Source organism: Parasteatoda tepidariorum, chromosome 7 (assembly GCF_043381705.1).
Source record: "Parasteatoda tepidariorum isolate YZ-2023 chromosome 7, CAS_Ptep_4.0, whole genome shotgun sequence".
In the NCBI taxonomy this organism is placed as follows: Eukaryota; Metazoa; Arthropoda; class Arachnida; order Araneae; family Theridiidae; genus Parasteatoda; species Parasteatoda tepidariorum.
In genome coordinates, this window is record NC_092210.1 from 25011530 (window position 1) to 25027594 (window position 16065).

The 16065-nt window shown below is 26.8% G+C and overlaps 1 protein-coding gene across 2 annotated transcripts; it reads left to right on the forward strand.

The window, feature by feature from the left end:
- The first annotated feature begins 1066 nt into the window (after nucleotides 1–1066).
- On the forward strand, nucleotides 1067–12337 carry LOC107450550 (PRKR-interacting protein 1 homolog). Of its 2 annotated transcripts, none has more exons than XM_016066370.4 (7): nucleotides 1067–1614; nucleotides 3163–3241; nucleotides 4618–4718; nucleotides 7461–7546; nucleotides 9356–9390; nucleotides 9470–9623; nucleotides 12078–12337. In XM_016066370.4, the coding sequence occupies exons 1-6, from the start codon at nucleotides 1531–1533 to the stop codon at nucleotides 9616–9618; spliced, it is 534 nt and encodes a 177-aa protein (XP_015921856.2). In that variant the 5' UTR covers nucleotides 1067–1530; the 3' UTR covers nucleotides 9619–9623; nucleotides 12078–12337. The 2 variants fall into 2 exon arrangements, with proteins under 2 accessions (XP_015921856.2, XP_015921857.2); XM_016066371.3 differs by having other exon boundaries at nucleotides 1073–1614; nucleotides 10614–12337.
- The last annotated feature ends 3728 nt before the right edge of the window (nucleotides 12338–16065 follow it).

Below are 16065 nucleotides of genomic sequence, written 5' to 3' on the forward strand. Positions count from 1 at the left end.
AACTTATTAAGAATACATAATGAAATATAAATGAGTTCATTAGAAAATAAATTAGTTGTTGTATAAAAATAATGATCTACAATACAGTTATACAAGCAAAAAAACCAGACAGCACACACAAACTCACTTGTATGACAAATATTTGATCAATATGGAAACTTCCTGCTACTTATTCTAATACAGTGTTACCGCGAACTCTACCAATACTAAATAATTTACATATGGTACCGGTACTGCTTAGAGGTCAAGATTACCTCAAACAAATTTTTTGGGTCAATATTGTTATTAATAATTACCTACACACCTTATACAAAGAAATAAAATCGAAACTTTTGTGCAACAAACAAAACGCCAATAAAAGGCAGAGAAAAATCACCAGAAGATCATAATTGTATAGTGCATATTAATTTCTATAATATTTAGTACTGAAGATAATTTGATTGAGTATAAAAATATTTACGTTTAGCATATTCAGGACCTGACTATCGAATGTATCTCAAATTATACACTATAAGTATTTGATTTTGTGTTCAATGGTACCTTGAACACAATAAAAAGTAATAATAAATATTTTGAAATACAAATCTGAATTTTAAAGTAAAAGGGACGAAAAATCTCCATCCCAGGATTGAGATAATGTTTTTATAGCTCTATCTGTGATTTAAACAGGCATATTATATGAAGGATTTCTTTTACAGAAAATAAAACAATCAATAAACTTTTCTGACAAATTACCAGAATTTTGGCAGTTTAAATAAAAATTTGCAGTTTGAAGCATAGAAACTTGATGCAACTAATTGTTTGTTTACAAATGTTACCAGGGCAGTAAGTTTATGTAGCCATTATTAAAAAATACAAAAGAAATTTAACAATATTCGTGATGTGAAAAATATCTTATTACTGAACCTTAAGACATGCTTTAAAAAATATTGAAATATTTAATAAATATTAATTTAAAATTGCTCGGAGATTTTATAGAACTTTATGTGAGCTTGGAACTTGCATATATTCCTACGAGGTTGTTGTATCTGGGCCACCGAAAACTGCAAATTCATTTTTGAGTTTTGAGATCGAGATTTTCTGGAAAAGCTGGGAACCTTGGGAACGTGTTTTCAATGAAGATAAATAAATAAAGTTGTATAAATTTGTTAAACACGTTCTAAATTTGTTTTAATCATGACAATTAATGCAAATGATTGACTATTGTTTTGAAAAAATTACAAAGCGATAGCAATGTTTATTTTTATTTGCTAGGGCTTCGAATAATTGATACAACGTATTTTATTCCTCCATTCAATTATCACCGGTTTGAAAGAAGGAAGTATAAACTACCTTCAGACATTTGTGTATTTTTGTATTGTTATGGGCTATGATGGAGTTTTCTCCCTTTTTAAATGGAAAGATTCATCTTCTACACTATACTATGAAATAAGTTTAAAGATACAATTGTTGAAAGAGTGCATCTTTTGTTTCTTACGATCTGCTATTCATTTATCTAGAAATATATATTTGGAATAAAACTGTATCACAATGAGTGAAAATTCGCGACCTTTTGTTCCTAAAACTCCAATTGACTTTCAAAAGTTAAAACTTGACAGATTGATGGCAAATCCAGTAAGTATATAATAAATATTCGATAGACCTATGCACGTAGGTTTTCTTGCATATTGATATAATTCTCTTTGAAAATTGTTGTTTCCCTTGAAAGCGAGAAAAACTTTTTTTTAAAAAACAAACGATTAATTGTTCATTTCCTTAATCATTTTCAATTTGTACCTTATGTTGGAAATAATAATTCGTCACATAATACAAGTTTAAACAACTTATTCTGCAATTGTATGTTAAGTCGTGAAAAATATGTAAAGCAATTTTATTTATTTATTGAAAATATGAATTGATATTTTAAAAAAAGTAGAATACAACTGTCCCGTGTTTCAAATTTAAAACTTCTTTGGGCCTAGTTTTTATTTATTTTTTTTTATTAAGTATTGAATAATATTCAAGTTAAATTATTATGCAAAATATATTTATTTCTAGATGACTTATTATTCAACATACTTATGGAAAAAGTAATTACAATGTTTTGGTTGTCATATTTTGAATTTCAAAATTTGTTTACAATTTTGATTTTATTTCTTCTTCAAATTCCTCATCACAATTACTTGATCTGGAAAAAATTTTACAAAATGTAATTTTGTAAATTAGTTTTAGAAAAGTAAATGTGATGGCCACTTTTGGAAAGATTTTTGCTTTGCCAACTAAGCAATTTAGTTGTCTAGTTTTAGCAACAACCATTAGTGAATGCAAGAAGCTTCAAAAAGCTTTATAAAATAGGCAAATTAGCCATATCTACGCACACCAGTCTGTGTTTTTGTTAACTTCGTTGTAAGTACAAAGATTAGGCACTTGCATTTGGTACCATCACATATTTTTATATTGATATCTGTTCACAGAAACTTCAAGGTTCCGTATAGATTTTAAACTTGTTCAAAATGTTAAAAAAATATGCAATATTGAAGTTTACCGGCAGTTGTCTATGTTGTGTCATACATTTCATGTTAAATTCCTTCAGGAATTTTTTTTTTGTTGGTTATACTTCTGCGTTACCGTCCCAAGTTGCCAAAACTTTACCTACATTATGGCATAGATACTGATCTGAAACTCTTGCCTGATGCCATTTTATTTTAATAATTTTAGAATTAAATAGTTATTTCAGCTTACACATTTAGTTTGGCAAGTATGACTTGCGATCTCAGTGAGAAAGACAGGAGGTTTATCATGTGATTGCCAGACAGAATTGTATTTACAAAGTTAAGCTATTGTTTGCTGTAGACATGATAAAAGAGGAAACATTTGTTTTATATTTGTAATGTCATATCAGACTACAATTTGTTACTCAAAATACATAATTTTTAGTTCTTTATTTTGCACAGGAAAATTTATCTCATTATTAAGATTGAAAATATTAGTTTCAACAGTATTCTATATTTAAAAAAAAAAAAAAAATTTAAGTTTTAGATTTATGAGTGTTACACCTTCAAATTTCAAATCATAAGAAATAATTACTGGATAATGCTCTTTTCGTGCTTTGTTTTGTTTGTTATTTTTCAAACATCTTTCTCTTTTATAACCAATTAATTGTTTTATGTTTTCTATATCTAGGATAAGCCAGTCATTATACCTGATGGTCCTAGAGAAAGAAAAGGCTTTTCTGTTCCAGAATTTGTTCGAAATGTCATGGGTATGAAAGATATTAATTTTTACCAATTATTCATAAAATGCATTTTATTAATTAATTATTCATAAATGCTCCAGTGCATACACTTCATATTTCTGATTCTTTCAACATAAATGAACTTTATGACAGTTATTTTTTATCTGTGACAAATACTTAATTTTCTTGAGGCAAAAATAAATCCATCATTCTGTATCAGGTTCGGCATTATTTCAATCACTTAATTAAGACTAAAATATTTTTTTACATTTTATGATTATTAAATAAATTCTGTATGGTGTAATTTTTCTTTTTAAAAGTTTGATTTCATCGATAATGAAGTTTTTTTTTTTTTTTTTACAAAGAAATAATAAAGGAGAGAGGTATGTATATTACCATAGTTCAAAAAAAGACTCAAAAGAAAAAAGGTTAAGATTGGCATAAAACTTTTAAATTGATTATGGGGGCGGGGGATTGGCTTTATTTTTGGCTTTGTTATCTTTTGATAAATTGCCAACCATAGATCTCTACCCATGCTCCCAACTGTCTGTTGAAAACAATTCAATCACTTTTTAATTTGGTTTTTGATTAGGCTGTTCATGGGAGATTTATCTCCCATGGCTTATCCTTATTAATATTATTATGCAAAATTTATTATATTACTTAGAAAGTCTTATTATGGATAAAATATCTCGAGCTTTACAAATACTAAATAAAAGTTTTATTATAATTATGATTCAGTTTTCATCTTCAACTGTCATTTTCATTATCCTGTTTTCATCACAATCTTCAATTAGCCAATTATACCATACAACTCTAATCACGCCTAATTTCGTCATTATATACAAGCAAGTGTTATATGGACTTAATAGGTATAAGAAACTTAAATATTAAATCTCGTTTGAAAGTGCATGTCCAGCTGTTACTTAGCTCAGATTTTGCATTCAGTATGTATTTTTTATTATGAGTATATAACTTCGTGAAAAGAAAAAAATAATTATTAATATTGAAAAGAAAAATAAATAAAATTGTAACTATGCAAATCCAGGTAAGAATTTCCATCTTCAATAGGTATACCTCATGATATAATATAAAGTATACATTCATTATAGCATTTTATTCGATTTAGCATAAGTCTTCTTGCTTAGAATTTTCAATTTTCTTGATCTTAAAGTTTTACCTCTTTAGTAAGGTTTTAATTGTTTTTATATATTTATGGCACTTTATTTTATTTCCTTCACATTTTGCAAATTAATGAAACACAATTGAGTTACATTTTTTCGGTGATTCAAGGTTTTTGTCTAACAAAATTTTTTAATTATTTTTAGTTCATATAAATATTTTTCTTAGATAGTGATAATACTATAAGCCAATTTGATGTTAATGAAATGTTTGTAATATAGGATCAAGTGCTGGAGCTGGTAGTGGTGAATTTCATGTTTATAGACATCTGAGAAGAAAAGAATATACAAGACAAAAAATGATTGAAGGAAAGGCTGAAAAAGTTAGTTATTTTGTTTTGCTTTTTATTATTGAATATATCGTTTTGAGAGTTAATGTGATGTTTTAATAAATGAATTATCCTATATTGGAACTTTTTTTCCATTACATATAAAATTATTAAATTTAAAAACTTAATGTAAATTACGAAATAAATTAACTTTAAATCATGTAACAATAAAATAGATTGTTTCTTAATGCTTTTCAATCTGGATTAAATTGCTAATTTTCAAGCAATTATTTTTAATGAGAACCCTAAAATCAATGCTTTAGAAAAGTATTTACTTACATTTTTCGTATTCAGAAAATAGATAAAGAAAGTGAGGGACAAACATTTTGTAAGTATTTAGTTTAACGATTCGATAACTTAGAATGATTTCTGAATTATTACTTGCAGCAAATTAGGCACAAAGTTCTGATGAAAACAAAAAATAAACGGGGGAAAAAAATTGCCTAACAAAAAACTTGAACCAAATAACTCCTAAATATTTTTTATTTAATTTTTTGTAAGTACTACCTACCAGGGGTCTGTCTAGGTTTTTCTGAGAGGTACCTATTTTGTGAAAATTTAGACATAATTTGTGAAAAATTAAAAATTATATTTAAAAATCAACACAAAAATATGGTAAAAATATGGATTTATCGTTTCTTAAGGGATACAAAAATAAAGTTTCAAGAAAAATTATTTTGTGAAACTACCGATTTTCCTAAAATTGAATTTGTGAAACTACCGTTTTTCCAAAAGTTGAATTTGTGAAGGTACCGCTAAACGGTAGTAAATTCGACCTGGACAGACCCCTGCCTACTTACAAAAAATTAAATAAAAAATATTAATAAAAACCTTTTTGTAGTTATAATTGATTCAAACCATGCGTAAATGGAAATGCTTTCAACAAGTTGATGTTTAAATCAGATTTTTCATAATGTTGATTCAGTTTTTCTAGTTTTGATCTTAAAATACTTTATAACAGTCTTCGCTTGTTCATACTGAAATTTCTAATGATAAATGTTAAAAAGAAAATAAACAAATTTTATCTTCTACTTTTAATTGGTCATTGCAAATCTCATCCTTGAGGTTTAAAACTATTGATTATTTGAGTATTTATTTGCTATAAAAATATGAGTAGTCCAAAGCTGTCATATGTGAAAGAGAATTTCCTTAAAATGGTAATTTTCCTTAAATTTTGTCTACTTTGGTCAATTTTTTATGGTTCCATGAAATTCATTTTATAGAGAGCAAGCAGTAACATGTAAGCATTGGATACCTGTAAGTGACATTATCATAGGTAAATTGTGGCATTTGTCGATTCAGAACCAATCAGGTTTGACATGATGTCGCCTACCAGTTTATCCAGTTAAATCTGAATTAAATCACATGGTTGAGCATGATCAACTTCAGTTTTTCTGAAGTTGCAAGTACTGAATTCTGTATAATATTTATTTTAAAACTTTACAAGATTATTTTATTTCATTAATTGTTAATTAAAAAGAATTATGAGTGATTTTTTTAGAATGTCAAAGCAAAAAGTGAATCTGTCTTCTTTTTTTTTAAAATAAATAAATAAATTGTTGTCCGCATCATTTTATCTGTTTTTCTTATTTTTTCTTCTTCTTATTATTGCCTTTGTATTTTATTCCAAATACAATTTTTTCACTGTTTTGATATTATGACAAAAGTCAATTTCAAAGATAAATAAAAAGTGTGAGGAATAAATAACAGAATCTAATTGTATGATAATTATATTTTTTGCTAATATATATACAGGGTGCGTACAGACTTCTTATACTCCTTAGAAACTCCTTGGAAATAAAAGAGTCTCCAAGGAGTACTTGGAACTACTTAGATTTCTAAATTAGTCCTTAGAAACTCTTTAGATTATTGTGTTGCATAGATGAACTTACTAAGTACGCTGATGAATTTGCTGTTCAAACAGGGAAACTAAATGATATATCAAAATCTAATAGTTTAAGAAAAACTTTAAAGGAAAAAAAAATTAAATTGCAAGAGTTAGAAGAAAAAATAACAGTGTTGATGTTAATCGCCCAACTGTTGCTAAGGACACAATGACTTTTTACCATTTCAGGAAAAAATCAGAGTAGACAAAAACATTGAAAATTGTAACCTGAAAATGGCAGGTGCATAACTTCCTATCATAAAAAGCATAAAAATCCATCTTTAAGCTCATAAATTTTCAAATTTCCAGCTCAACTGCAATATCATGCCATAAATTCCAAAATAGCTAAAAAGCAATAGCGCACCAAATCTACAACTACTAATTGTAAACTTATCGTCATCCCAAACATCGACAAATCCATCGTGTAACTGAAATTAGTTTGTAGTGTAGCGGAACTTAGTTTTAATGCTGAAGTTTAAACTATTTTTAGTCTTAGTTTGACTGTGGTATGAAAAACTCATTTGTTACAAGAAAGTAACCATAACTTAACAACAATTTCTTTGTTTTTTTAATTATTTTTTTAAATTGCAAATATCTTATTTTGGCATTACAAAGTGTGGTGCAAATTTCAGTGTATTAAAAAAAATATCATGATACCAAAGCAATTGTACTTTTAATAAGGCATTGAGAATAATTTATTAACGAATATTTTTTGTCATGCTCTCTATTCAAACCAAAATGTTCTAATTTTCCATTAACTATTTAAGTTTTAAGAGTTTCACAGCAGTCTTATAATTATTAAATTAAGTACTGTATACTCGAATTTCATTTTTATTTAACATTATTTTTAGGAAAAATTAGATGAAGAATTTCAAAGAAAAATAGAAGAAAATAAAAGAAAAATGGAAGAAAAGACATCTAAAAATCGTGCCAAAAGGTTTATACTTTTCATTGACTTCTGCAAAATGCAATGTTACCATTGCTTTGTACTATGTCTCTAATTATTTTTATAGATAAATAACTTTAAGCATTCATAATTTCACTTAAATTTTAAAATTAATTACATAGTTTTTAAATTTTATGTGAGTATTATAGCCATTTTTTGTGCTACAAGAAATGTTATCTTATTTTGCTAGTATGCAAACGAAAATTAATGCTTTGTCATTAATTATTATATTTAGTCACCATTTCAAAGGATCAGTAAGTAAAAGATATAACTAGTCTGTTCGCATTTTTTCTTGTCCATTTGCATGTTGCCATTAGGTTTTTAAAAAAAAGTTAATAAAGTAAATTTATATAAAAAAACTACTATACAGATAATGTGTAATGTCTTAGTTATAATGAAATATATTACATTGTAACAAAAATGCAAGTTAAAACAGGAAATCAATAATCCACTATACCAAAGCAGCATACCATCCCTTTACCTCTATTGCTTGTCCAGTTTACTACTGATAATTATGTTATATTGGTTAAAAACAAATTTCAGTGGATCGAAATTATCCTTGGTTCATGAATGAATGTAAAGTTACAATAAAGACTGAAACAATAATTTTTATACCAATGTTAACCTAGCACATAATTTTTTTTTAAAACTTGTATAGCTTTTCAAATTCTCAGCTAGTCTAATTCTTCTGTGCTGAATTTTAGAAACATGTTAGAAGATGCTGGAAGTGATTTATTGTATCTGTTAGAAAAAGGCAATTTTCATATTGTATATTTAGAAACATTGTGTCTTTTAAGCAGAAACATTTAAGCAATCATATGAATTATCTTTGTAAATAGAATCAGTGCTTAAAGGTTACTCAATTTCCCCTCTCCGTTACCATGATATTTACAAATCTTGCTTTTTTCCCCTTCTACTGCATTATTATAATGTACAGTTATGAGTTATCGACACTTTTTAACTGCTGTGTGAATAAAAATAGTGTTGCTGCCTGTTACATCACTGTTACATTGTTACCAAAGCAATGAAAGTTAAAAAAAAAAAAAAAACATTATTTGACCTTGTGCTGCCAATTTTAATTACAAGGAGTGTATGCCAATTCTAGTATTTAAGTGTCAAAATTTCTGAAAACCATCAATGTAAAAACTTTTGCATGCTCAAATTTCCATAGATTTTTCAAAAATTTCCATATTGAAATTTTCATTTCTATCTCTTACTAAAATTGTTCAGCTTCCTACTTTTTTTTAGTTCAATATTGATAAGGCTATTTAGAGAAATTAATAAATAATGTTCCTTTCCAGAGAAATGTTAAAATTTAGGAATGGTTTTGATTTTTTTTTAGTTATTTATACTCCATAATCATTTTATTTATTCTCCATAATTTTAGGTCTTATTTTTAAAAGCTTTTTATTTATGAGTTTCATATTTACTTGATGTTTTATCATTTTTAATGTTTCACAAATATCCTTGAAAATGACTATGTCTGAACAATTCCTAATCTTTTTACTCTGGGTATTATAAGAACATGCATTCTAATTGAAAATCTGTGAATGTTTATTCTAGTTGCTAATAATTTAGGCATATTCTGTTTTTATATGGTATTCAGTTTCTTTAGCACATAACATGCAGAACATAACATTTGTTTCTAAATATTACCAAGTTTGCTTTGCTACACTATTTGATCAATTTACATTATATTTGATAATGGTGTTTGGTAACTAAATTCTGTTATTTCACATAATACTATTGCTTTTTTTTTATTCATTGATTAATAGTTTCTGAGTTTTTAAATTTTTTTAGGCTGAAACGAAAAGAAAGGAAAAAGCTGAAAAAAGGTTAGTATATTTTTTCTTAAATTCGTTTAACTGAGAAAAATGTATAAACTAACTATAAAATGTTGAATATATTTTAAAGGTACTAAAAATCTTCAAAGTGAGAAAAAAGAAACTAGCTCTGATAGTGAGAGCGAGGAAAGCTCAAATGAACAAGATTTGGAGCAAGATGAAAATTCATTAGTTAATCCAAAAAGTGACGAAGTCTCTGATACTAAAGACTCAAGTTAGAGAAGGTAATTTTTTTAAGTTCATTTAAGAGTTGGTATTAAGAGTAAAGTTGAAGAATAGAAGGATTAGTAGGAATGGTAAAGAGTCAGAATTTTTGTCCGTTTTTAATTGTTTCTATTTCATGTATTTTAATTTTCATCTGCCCCAAAGAAAATTTTAAATCAATTTCTTTTTCTTCAATATTACTTTTTTGTACATTATTATTTCCATCAGACAAATTTAAATTTGGGTAACAAATCCTGTTTAGTTTAGAATTAAATTATTTTATTTAAATATTGTAAAGATATCAATTTTGTGAGATGAAAGTAAACTTTATATACCTGCAAACTCTGCTGGAGTTTCCCGTAGATTCTTAAAGTTTTCCCTTTTCTCCTGGTTTAATCGAAAATTCCTTAAAATTCTAAGTTTATCTGAGAACAATTTCCCATCAAAATAGTTTTTTGCTCAGTTTATTGTATTGTTGCTAAATAATTAAGTTAACCTTAGTTATAGTAATCTGCTTAAAACATTTTTTAAATATTCTAAAATTTTTAGAACTCTCCGTTTTTAAATTTAAAAATATGTCGTGACTTAAGTGTCTAAAATGAAATGAATATCTATTACTCTAAATTCAAAATTATCATAGACATAAAAAGATTCAAGTCTGTTTAGTCTAAATTATAGACAGAATATATTGCAGTCAGTTTAAATTCGTGGTTTTTAGTGTAATATAGTTTTGATGTTACAGTGACTAAAAAAAGAAAAATCCATATAATTCAATGTGTCTAATTAAATGCTATGCAATAGTTGGTATGAAATTTATACTTTTTTTCATTTAAAAATTTTAAGTTTTTTCCAGAAATTATCTTCTTGGTGTTCTATTATGAAAATAGACAATTTTTTATAACATATTTATTACCAAATCTGCATGCAAAAGAAATATATCAGCTCTTTTTTTCTTCTTTTTTTACATTGATTGTGATAATTCTAAATATTCTACATCATTTTTCTTAAAGAATGGAATAGTAAGAACAATTTAATTGATGTGGCATGAGCAAACTGCTTGACTCTAAATTTTCTGTACAGAAGAATGGTGTGCTACTGAGAAAAGATGAAAGTAAATACAATGCTGTTTTGTGCAGAGCTACACTGTCTGTTTCCGGGAAGGCTTGTGAGCAGCTGCAGTATCTTTCTCTGCAAATTCTGTTGTGCATGATACTGATCGTGCCATTGCCACACTAGTTAAACCGTCTACTACAGAAGGACTAGCACAATTGCTGGTTGTTTGGCTTATCTGCTTTTCTCCACCAATGGAACTGGCAAAAGATGGTGTTTTACTAGCAGCAATGACTAAATGGGGAAAAAAACATTAGCTTTAAAATGTGGTTCAAAGAAATCATTTAACTAACATTGATCTTCAAAATTTTGTATTAAGTTTCTTATTAAATAAGATATTAGGATAAAAAAGAAATCTGATTATTTTTAGACATATGGGCTTATACATTAGTAAGCCTGGTAGCAGAATTTAGAAAGTCAATCTATTCTAAAATACTTCATAACTTTAAATTTGTCTGTGACACATAATCAGAGAAACTATTATTGTCAAAATTGTATGTATACAAAAATTTGTACAGATAATGTAGATAAAAATTATGCACTAAAAATATGCAGTTAAAAATTCATTTTAATTTATATTTTTTACATGATAATATTTTTAAAGAATTGAATAAATCCCTATGAAGCCTATAACTAAGTAAGCAGTTTTTTTTTTAATTAATATTTATTTTCTTTATTCCCCAAAATTAAAGAAAATTAATTTGTTGATTTCTTTAGATTATCTATTTTCAGATTGACAAACATACAACTTTTCAGAATTACACTTATTATTGAGGTGTAATAGGTAGTGATTGTGTAAGTTTAAAAAATTATTTTTCTGCTTCTTCTCTCAATAATTTTTCATCCTTTTTTCAAAGAAAGAAAAATCTGAGATCAAAAATAATTGACAGTTTTCGCTGCTATGCTGGAGGGTTTCTGCTACCAAGTAATATTTTGTACTTCATATAATTTATATTCAGCAATATGAATTAAGAGGAAATTAACATAGTAGAAAAAAAATTAAGCAATGAACATGCAAAGTAGGAAATATTTTTTATAAATTGATAATTAAACATCTGATGTCCAAAAACTACTTATTAAACAGCCTCATATTTTATACATATATTGCTTTGAGTATTCATTTAAATACTCAATTTCTGAAAAAGTAGAAAGATTGGAAAAATTATTGATTGATTTTGGAAAATAAGATGGGTAATAATATTCTGAGGCCAGTTATTTTCATACAACTGCACACATTTTAAATTCTTCTTCCTATTGATTTGAATCAAGTGAGAAAAAAATTTATTTTTGTGTCACAGTTTTTAAATAATTAAAACTTGGTTGTTATTATTATATAAACGTTTCTTTTTTTCTTTTTTTTTTAGTGATTATTTTTGTGATTTATTGTGAATACCAAAAAGGAAAAGAAATTCAAATGGGTCATTATTTATATCAAGAAAATGTCTTCATCATATGTTGAATTCTTTGACTGAACTAATGTGTTGATTACAAATATTGGATTGTAAAAACTTGATGCTTCTGAAAAAAAATTTGTGTAAAAGTTGTTTCATACTTGGACTTGTATATCTCATTTAAATCGTTACAATTTATGTATGCATTTGTAAAATAAAATATTTCATCAGAAGCGGTGACTTATTGGGTAAGAATCCATTTATATATATATACATAAATAAATATTCCACTTAGATATTTTACATTGATAACCTTAGCCTTCTTTAGACATTTAGGCATTTCATAAGATTAATGAAGGGGGGAAAAGATTTCATGTGCAAGAGTCCTATTTTAACTCTTATTATTGAACAAACCCTTTAGAATTGAGAAAGATTTAAGGATATTAGCCAGCTGCTAAACCCAGTTTCCGAAGCAAGTACCATAAAGTCGGAATTTATACTAAAGTTAAAAACAATTACACGATGTTGAATGCTCCCAAAATCTGATTTAACTAATTTCAAAAATTCTAAATAATTAATTATTCTCCAAAAATATATGTATCAACTGTATATACATTATAATACCTTATGTTTAGTAAGGCCAAAACCAAAATATAGAGGAAAGTTTTTCTTATGAAGTTTGAATTGGAGAATAAAATAACTACCATTGTTCGTATAAATATTTTTTTCTTTTTTGCCACTTATTCTAATACTTTGCAAATCCAACTAAATTTATCTTAGCAAATCTAAAGTTGTGATAATTTTATAATTTACACAATCTAGTGTTGCCATCATGTCAAATGCTACTGCTAGTGATAATTTTTTTGACGATAGTATTGATTTAAAATTGGGATGAAACAAAAATTTTAGGATAAAATACCTTTCCAAAAAAAGTAATTGGTCCAATTTTTTCCACAAAAATCAAGGTAAAATTTGCTATGAATTATTTTTTTCCTGATAAACCATTAATTTATGTGTATGAAATTAATTTTTCCTTGATAAAAGAACAATTAATATACACAATGATCTTTATGTTGTTGTCAAAATAACTTGAAATTTGAACTTAATTAGCAAACCAAGGGAGCTTTAGATTCAAGGCTCAGTGCTGACTTGTTTTCATAACATATCTTCTGAGTAAAACACTGATGCTTTTACATGTGGGGATTACCATGTCAAGAAAAACCTCCCATAGTTAAAATACCAATTATCTATATTGTCAAAAGCAAATTAAAGCTTGTGCTTTTCAATTCCTTTGTTTAAGTGTTTTGGTGACACTATATTATTAAATTTATTCAACCAAAGGATCAAGTCAATTTAGTGACGAATGTCGTACGAGAAACATCGAAATCAATTTGATTGTCAAATGAAACTTGGAAGGGTTTCTTAGAATCTTGCAACTTCTCTCTTTATCATCCTATAAACAAACAGGTTTCGATATTTTTTGTCATGCCTTCCTCAGTAGTGATTCATTAGAATTCGTAAATATTTTTGTTATTTCCTTGCATATTGGTTTTTTGCTACGAAAAAATAAAATCAAAAGCATTTCGACTTGTTAATTACGGAATGCCCTGTTCATGACTTTAGGCAATTTTAATTAAACACTGTTAGACTTCTAATTCTATTAACTCGAAAGTTGCTAGAACACTTCGTGTTTGGATATTTTATGTCCTGCCTTCCTCAGTAGTGATTCATTAGAATTCGTGAGTGTTTTTATTTCCTTGCATATTTAATTTTTGCGGGAAAAAAAACAAAATTTATAGCATTTCCACTTGTTGATTACGGAACAACGCCATGTTTATGATTTTCGGCAACTTTAATTAAACCCTGTCGGACTTAAAACTAATAGAGTAAGACCTCTCTCTAGTTTCATGAAACTGAAGATTGCTAGTATCTAAGGACATATCCTCTGGGCAATTTCATTTGTTTGAGAAAGGCTAGTTCATATAGTCAAAAGACATATGCGCTGATTGCATAGCAACTAACTGTACTGGATTTTCCTGTAGACTGTTAGATTTTGCCAGTTTCTCCTGGTCTACTGGTTTAATAAAAATTCTCCTGGTCTTTGTACATCTTAAAAAATTCCCTAAAATTGAGTAAGTTTCCTTAAAAAATCCTTATTGGAATAGAATTTTTGATTGTATGTCATTAATCATTCTACGATTTCAGGAAGAAATCGTAGAATGTAAAAATGTCAAGCAACCAAGATATTTTTTATTATAAATTTTTGCAAAATATGAAATAGTGACTTGAGAATCATAAATACTTTTACCAAAATGTAAAAATGAAGAAAACAATTTGTAAGACATTGCATTGCTATTGTTTCGAGCAATCATGTGAAATCTTCCTTTAATTACAATCATAATGTTGCTTAACTTCTCGCATCATTCATAAAAATTATTAAATTAAATATTGCTTTAAAGTGTAATTTATGAACATATTCATGCAATGATGTGCGTTTCTATCTTTGCGGTGAGAAATTTCTGTTTAAAATATATAAATAATAATTTCCTGTTGACCTTTTAGTAGCTGGAAATAAAATCATTTAAAAATTTTGACCTTTAATTGCAGTGATAGATCTTGTAAACAGATGGAAATATTAAATCCATAATTCTTGGATGAATTCAGAAAAAATTCTCGCGTATGAAATGTTGCTGTTAAATATTTAATAAGAAATTAACATTTGCTTAATGAAAAAGTATACAAATGAATTTTAAAAAAATAATAAAAATACATTGTGTATATTCTTAGAGCAGTTTATAATAACTATTTTATTTTTACATATAATCATAATATCAATTTCAAGAATGTCATTAAACCAGCACGTTTTATATAAGTTTAATATAAATTTGCATTTTTTATTAAAATAAAAAGATAGAGAAAAGATTTATACAAGATTGGCGTTTNTTTTTTTTTTTTTTTTTTTTTTTTTTTTTTTAGTAGAATGTAGGACAAATTTTTAACCAATGATGATTTTCATAAATTTCAACCTCCAAATATAAACATATAATCGACACGTATTTTATGCTCCTTTGAATAAAAATTTTGGAAAGAAAAAAAATTCATAAAAAATCTTTATTTACGAGTTTTTTTTTTTTTTTTAATATTATTTTATAAATACCTAAACCAAGCAGTTGATCCCTATATTATGCTAAGGGCTAAAAATAGGAAAATTTCGAAATAAATCGGCCTTGGAAAGAAAATATTTGAGGGGGGGGGGGGAGNGGGGGGGGGGGGGAGAGAATTATAGAAATCTTTTATTTCTTATTTATTTAAAATGTTATAGTAATAAGAATGATGTTTATAGCATACAGAGAAATTTCCATAAAGAGTGAATATTATTGTATCAAAAGTTTGAACAAATGTTTGAAAAACATATTTTCTCTGAATTAATATAGAATTTTATGACAGATTTGGGTTCTGTGCTTCAAAATGGTGGTCGAAAGTACGGGACATTTAATGTTAATTTATTCCCTTTTTGCTTAATTCACCATTTCATAGAAGTCATATTTTTAATTCTACAGAGGTGGAGAATAGAGGGCCGATTCCAATCAAATTTAGGATTTTGTCGTTTGAGATAACGTAGAATAAAATGGTGTAGAAATTTTGCAGCATTTTTTTTTTCCTGTTTATTATTAAAGTAAAAAAAAAAAATAACAAGCAATAAATAATCACAAAAATATTTTTTTAGAGGAATTATCTTTAGAGTAACGAATTTTATAATTGTGCGTAAATAAATTTTTTTATTCATTTAAAAATATCAAAGCCCTGGTGAAAAAATGGAAATTAACATCAAGAGGACCGCTATACCAAAGAATATATATGGTATGTATATTCCTGGCAAGGCCCGATTATCGCCTAGGCCCCAATAGACACGGGCCTAGGGCCCACACTTTCTGGGGGGGCCTCAAAAATTAGTAAAAAG